Consider the following 6,309-nt stretch of genomic DNA (forward strand, 5'->3'; position numbering starts at 1 on the left):
AGTCAGTTGCTTAGTGAAAAGGTCAACCGTGAAGATGGATATGAAGGGTTTTCCTTAATAAGCTAAAACTTATCCATCATGATGCTTGAAACATTTGCCTGTTCTTGCACATTGCCTTTTTGAATTAATGTGTTATTAGAGAACAAACAATGTATGGAAAAAATACACAATGGAAACTGAAAGTATATTATGAAAAGTACTCCAGAGTAACAGTTTATCTTTCTCCATCACTGGTTGAGTGGAGTCAGGCTGTCTCCCGAGAGAATGATAACAATCTCGATTCTCTCAGTATAGGATGTTTTACAGCTCAGAGTGGGTGGTTATTTGAGAGATGAGTAGGTTGTCAGTGTCCATTTTTCATAATGCAAAACAATTTTAATTGCAATACATTCTGGCATTTTGCACTCTTTTTATAATGGAGGTTTACCATTCAGAAGTGCAGAAAATGGATCCCACTGATATATTTATTATTACAGTGTAGTGAATGTGCCAACTTTAATTGAGGTAACTGAAGATCTGAGGCACTGTAGTTGGCCATGTATTTGTCAATGCACATAAGGATGAAACTAGCTGAGTGGGAAATTCCACCCAAAAAAAAAAAAAAAGAGGGCAAGTTAATACATGCATTTTCCTGTAAGAATGTTTTATGTTATCTTCAGACACACTGAGGTTGAGGTAATATTAATCTATGATAAATTAAATGTTCTGTACATTCCATCAATCATTATGATATAGTGAATTTGCTATGGAAATTCTCAGGAAACATGTTGCACTGCAGTAATGTACAAATGAACATATTTAACAGAATTCATGACACAAGTCAGGTTTTATATTTAGTAGATCAAACCTGTCAATATCAATGTTCAAAAATGTTCTGATGAATGGATATTAACAATTTCCACACACAAAAAAGTTAGGTAACACTTTAGTGTTACACATGTAACATGTAGTTACTATAGTAATTACTATAAATTGTACTTAATTACATGGAACTAATCCTCGCACCATAGTAAGTACATGTTGTTAATTATTATTAATCAACCTTAAAATAAAATGTTTCTGAGCTCAGAATTTTTTTTGGATTTGTCATCCAATGACAATATGCAGAACATATCACGCATATGCATACATGTCAATCTTAATCCGAATTCACACTACTGTTAGCTAGGAGTATAAATATTGCTACGTTGTATAATTTCACAAAATTCATTCCAGTCCATAATCACTATCAGACAAGAAAACACTGCAGTGCCAATTTTAAATTAGTTTCTAAAAACGGTTTCCATTTTAGATATATTTAGCTATAGGCCTATTCAAAACGTTTTCTGAAACCTTATCAACAGATGCAAAGTTATAGAATAGGCCTACATTTTTAGATACATAGCTGTATAGCCTATATCATATTATGTTGATAATACTGATGCTAGGACGCCTCATCACGATCTTAACAAGCGGTGTCTTTGATGAGGGTTTGCTCTCTGTGATTGGACGGGCCAGTGGTGGGAAAACAGTTGTGCAAACCTGAGTTTACAAATCTGATGCTCTTTGTTCTTGAGGCATGCGCAGCACAAAATATTAGCGATATACTTAAATGTGTTTGAATGTTATATGATTTGTTAATATTAATTATTTGTCATGTTTTATTATTATTATTATTATAGCAACGAATTAAAATGTTGTGATGCACATAAACCTTTTAAAATAATACAAATAATGAAGTGGTGGAATGATAGCTGTAGTCTGACACTGCAAACTGTAGTATTTTTTTATATTATTTTTTTATATTGAACCTAATATTTTAAATTAATAAGGATTCAACGAAAACTGCATTTGATTTGATTTGATTTTATTGATGTTGGTCTTTGCGCTGTTAGTAACCTAGCGTGTTTTCTAATGCCGTCAGACATCAAACAATTGTTTACTGTAACATTTACCAAGCAGTCAAAATACGTCTGCGACCCTCGCGCCCCTCTTTCATGTTGAATTTGCGAACTTTTGACCTGTATTTCAGGAGGCAGGGCATGTAGGTGGAGACTAAAGCAAACCTGAAGCACACCTGGACACTTTTAACTTTACACCTGTGCTGTGCGCTACAGAGGTTCTCCGCGTTTAATTCGGACAAACCTCAAGCCCATCTCATGGATCGCTGCGCGGGGTCTGGGGACCTGCAGTCCCGTGAGACCGTAGAGGACGACCCGGGTACCGCAGCAGGGGATGGAGGAGCCGCTCCAGCACCTGAGAAGCCTCCTTATTCGTACGTGGCTCTCATTGCAATGGCCATCAGAGAAAGCGAGAATAAGAAGCTGACGCTGAATGACATCTACAGCTTCATTATTTCCAAGTTTCCATACTACGAAAAGAACAAAAAGGGATGGCAGAACAGCATCAGGCACAATCTGAGCCTCAACGAGTGTTTCGTGAAGATTCCCCGGGAGAACGGCGGGGAGAAAAAAGGGAACTTCTGGGCGCTGGATCCGGCTTTCAACGACATGTTCGAAAAAGGCAATTACAGGCGCAGGAGGCGCGTCAAGAGACCCTACCGACCACCACCCTTGCCTTCTGGATTTAACTTCACCGACTCGTACTGCCTGCAACAGGAGCCTGTTTACTGGCAAAGCCCGTTCGTCAACACCAGTTCCTGGAGTCACCAGTCCAGCTCTCCGACGCACGTCTCCGGATACCTGCAGCCCATGCTCGGTAACGCGCGCCCCCTGTCTCCAAACGATTACGCCAATTCTCCCGTGAGTTATTACCAGGGTCATCACTTTCACCCGTCCTACAGACCGTACCACCGGCACCCGAACGCTCTGGTGCATCTGAGCGGCATGACTCCGCCGGTGAGCCCGGGCGGAAGCTGCATCTCCACCTGCAGCTACCCGCCGCAGAATCACCCTGGCCTGAACTGGGACATCATCCATTTGACTGATGGACAGACATGGGAAAACTGAATATAAGTAGGCAAACAGTTTATCTAGATTTTTTTTTGTTACGATAACCCTTGGAAATGTTAGCCTAAATGTGCCGTTTCACGAAATTAAGTTGCATTCGTTCAAGTTTGTTGAGATGGTTGCATTAGTTTTATTAGCCTACTGTATAGTAATGGTGTTACAGTTGTCTTTTGTGGCTTTTCATAAATAAAACACTGCTTAATTATTGTTAACTTTCGAAGACGAGGAACTGTTCGAACGTTCATGGTTAGGCAAGTTATTAATTTCCATAAATTTCAGCAAATGTTTAAAGGAAGCATCAAGGTTCTGTTTAGCATATTTATTTTTACCATATTGAGATGGACTGACTCAAGATCCTTAAAATAGATGTACAGTTATGCATTGCAGTTTACTGTTTAAAAATGTTTGCTTATTTGGTGGAAACTCTTTGCACAAGTTGTTTACAAGAGTTATTTACACATGCAAAGATGCATTGTCTTTAAAGATGTTTTGTATATCGAATATACATGTTTGGTGTAATATTCCTGGAGTTTGAAAATATTTTTATATGTAAATGTTCACAACCTGTTCGAATTTTTCACTGATAAAATTCAGATAACCGGTCTTACAAGTCTCGTTTATTTTATTTCACTAATTACATTTAGTCAAACTTAAAGAACAAAAAAATGTATTTGTAGCAGGAGAGTACAAACTTAATTGTTTGATTTGAAAATAATATAGCCTATGTGTAAATGCTGTATGTACAGTGCAAATAATTCATTATAATGACAATTTGCTAGATAATCTAAAATATGGGGCAAGATCATAATTCTATTAATTCCATAACACACTTTGTAGCTAAATGGCTCCCCCTTCTGGCCTTTGACACAACTGTTGTCATGATGTATAGCTTTCCATAATAACAGTTCATATACCGTTTTCACTGCTTATAGATTTAATCGAAATATATTTTATTATGTGAAAAGAATTATTGATATACATTGATACAGTAGAAGGCAGCTTCTCTTGACATGCTTCAATGAATCCATTTATTGGGTTTTCATGCAGGAAAAGGCATGTAGTTGACATGAACTCATATTTATGTGTCCATTCTATGTTATTATGCTGATATTAGTCCACTGACCCCAATTTTAGTCATGTGATGTGCAAGACATGAGCACGTTTACATGCACACCAGTACGCTGATAACTCACAAATATCAACTTAAATAACCAGTTTTCTCCGTTTACATGCAAACCAGTAACCTGACTCTGAGTAAACCGCATTTACATGTCTTTATTAATAAAACAGGTCATGCCCCTGTGTGGCGTCAAAACATTAATTTGCGTATCTGACTCCGAGTATTTCATTTGTAATGTCGGTTGTGATGTTTGCAACAAAAGTCGGTTGTAAAGCAATTGCAACATGTCAGCGGGAAACTCTCAGCTCATATTCCTCTCATGCAGTTACACATGCAGCGACTAAACCACTTCTACTTCTGCTGCAAGAGATGAGAGCACATTTTTATCATTTTCTGGGTCATCAAAGAGTCTGCATTTGTGATATATTTCCTTCTTCCTTTCCTGCAAAACGCTCGCTCTGTTGTGGACAATCTGCACTAAGGATGCGTTTCTGTCACGCATTACACATGCGCACTTCAGAAAGCAGGTTATGAGTTTACATGCCGTGCGAAATCGGAGTAAGAGGCAAACAACTACCCTTGTCGACCGGTTTATGCTTAACTAAGCCGTTTATTACCTTACTCCGATAAAAGAAAACGGCTACCGCGTTTACATGACTATACGTTCGTTGTCTGCTTATTGAGCTGTCTGCTTATAGAATAACTAGGCTACTTAATACACCGCCTTTGCGCAGAGAAATATAACACCATCATTTTATCTTGACATAAAAACATCAGATTCAAGCTGCTGGTTGGTTGAACAAAGGATATAATTTGTAGTGAAAGACGGAGTGTCAGAATCCCTAGGATAGACAATTAAGGCTCTGAAACATGTTGCCATGGTGAGGAAAGACTTGTTACTTTAACAGCTAAATTTGAAAGAGTTTGATGCATTGTAAGTGGACTACTGGACCATGGTCTGAGAAGCAGCCAAGCAGGGTTGTGTCCATCCATAATTTCCCTTAAAGGCATCTGAGGCCTCTTTCTACAGCTATATTTGATTAGTTCAGAGGCTGTAATGACATTGCATGTGTTTGGTTTTCCCCATCACCTCCAGTAACTTCCCTGCGGTGATCGGTTGTCTGGCAGAGAGGTGCACTTTGGCCTGCAATGACTGGTGGGTGGGCAGGGGGGTGAAGGTGGGCGGATGCGAGCACAGGGGTCTTTGGCTTTATTTCACTCAGAGTTTCTGTTCTGCACACACACTTCCTGTTTTCACAAGCTGCGAGCTCTCAATGGTGCCGTGCATTTGTAGAAGCTTGTTATCATCACAGCACCACCACAGTCTGCTTTTAGATGGCTGAAAAGACCTATAAATGTCTACGTATATTATTAAACTGCATGTGGCTAATTACCTGCAGTTCCATGTCCTATATTTAATAGTGTTTTGATAAATGGACTAGAGATTGTACTCTATTTCGATAATAAGATACTATTTTTCATATTTATAAATGCATTACAAATCTTTATCACTTGGGGTTATCACACTGTTTTGTTAGGGCGCCACTTTTAATATTTATTTGATGCAAGTATTTGTTTTCTCAGCAATAAAATAAAAGCCTTTTACTAGACATCTGCTTTGTGAAAGCAGACATGCTTATTTTTGACTGAATGACTGGTGCTTTTTAAGTGACTTCCCCACGGACCCATAATCGTAATTCGCTGTCAGTGGCATGCAGAATTAGAGCTTCCTTACTCTCTTATGTGAAGACACGTCTGACCGGTTTTTTATTTAAAAATGAGGAAACAATAGGTTCAGTTATTCAGCGCGTGATGTACAGCATTTACACATCTCATACCACGTGATAATTGGTGTCGAATAACACTAGTAAAACATGACTATTTACAATTTAAACAGTTTACAATTTGCTTATGGGCCTTAGTCGCTGCTCGCGTGACAACGCCTACATTGAAAGACTGACTGTATCATGAGCCAATAGCATTCAAGTATAGGCTGAGATTAAACATTGAATTGGTTGAACTACTAAATGATAACGCCCCATTCAGTCTCTAAACAAGACTCGGCCCTGAACCAGAGTTCGGACGTATGAATTGCAACGTGAACGACTCGGTGTTTTTGGCGAATCGGTTGAGTGAATGATTCAGTGATTCACTCATAACAGTTGTCCACTCCCCCCTCTATGACTCCCCCCACATACTGGCGTAAATTGGATTGCAGAAAAGTTTACTAAACGAATCAGT

The 6,309-nt window shown here is 38.7% G+C and overlaps 1 protein-coding gene across 1 annotated transcript; it reads left to right on the forward strand.

Annotated features, from left to right (window-relative positions):
• The first annotated feature begins 1,519 nt into the window (after positions 1-1,519).
• On the forward strand, positions 1,520-3,551 carry foxl2l (forkhead box L2-like). The gene is given in 2 exon segments (XM_082144427.1): positions 1,520-2,888; positions 2,891-3,551. Coding segments are annotated over 2 exon segments (786 nt in total). The 5' UTR covers positions 1,520-2,138; the 3' UTR covers positions 2,927-3,551.
• The last annotated feature ends 2,758 nt before the right edge of the window (positions 3,552-6,309 follow it).

The sequence above is a fragment of the Leuciscus leuciscus genome (genome assembly GCF_965113295.1).
Source record: "Leuciscus leuciscus genome assembly, chromosome: 18".
NCBI lineage: Eukaryota > Metazoa > Chordata > Actinopteri > Cypriniformes > Leuciscidae > Leuciscus > Leuciscus leuciscus.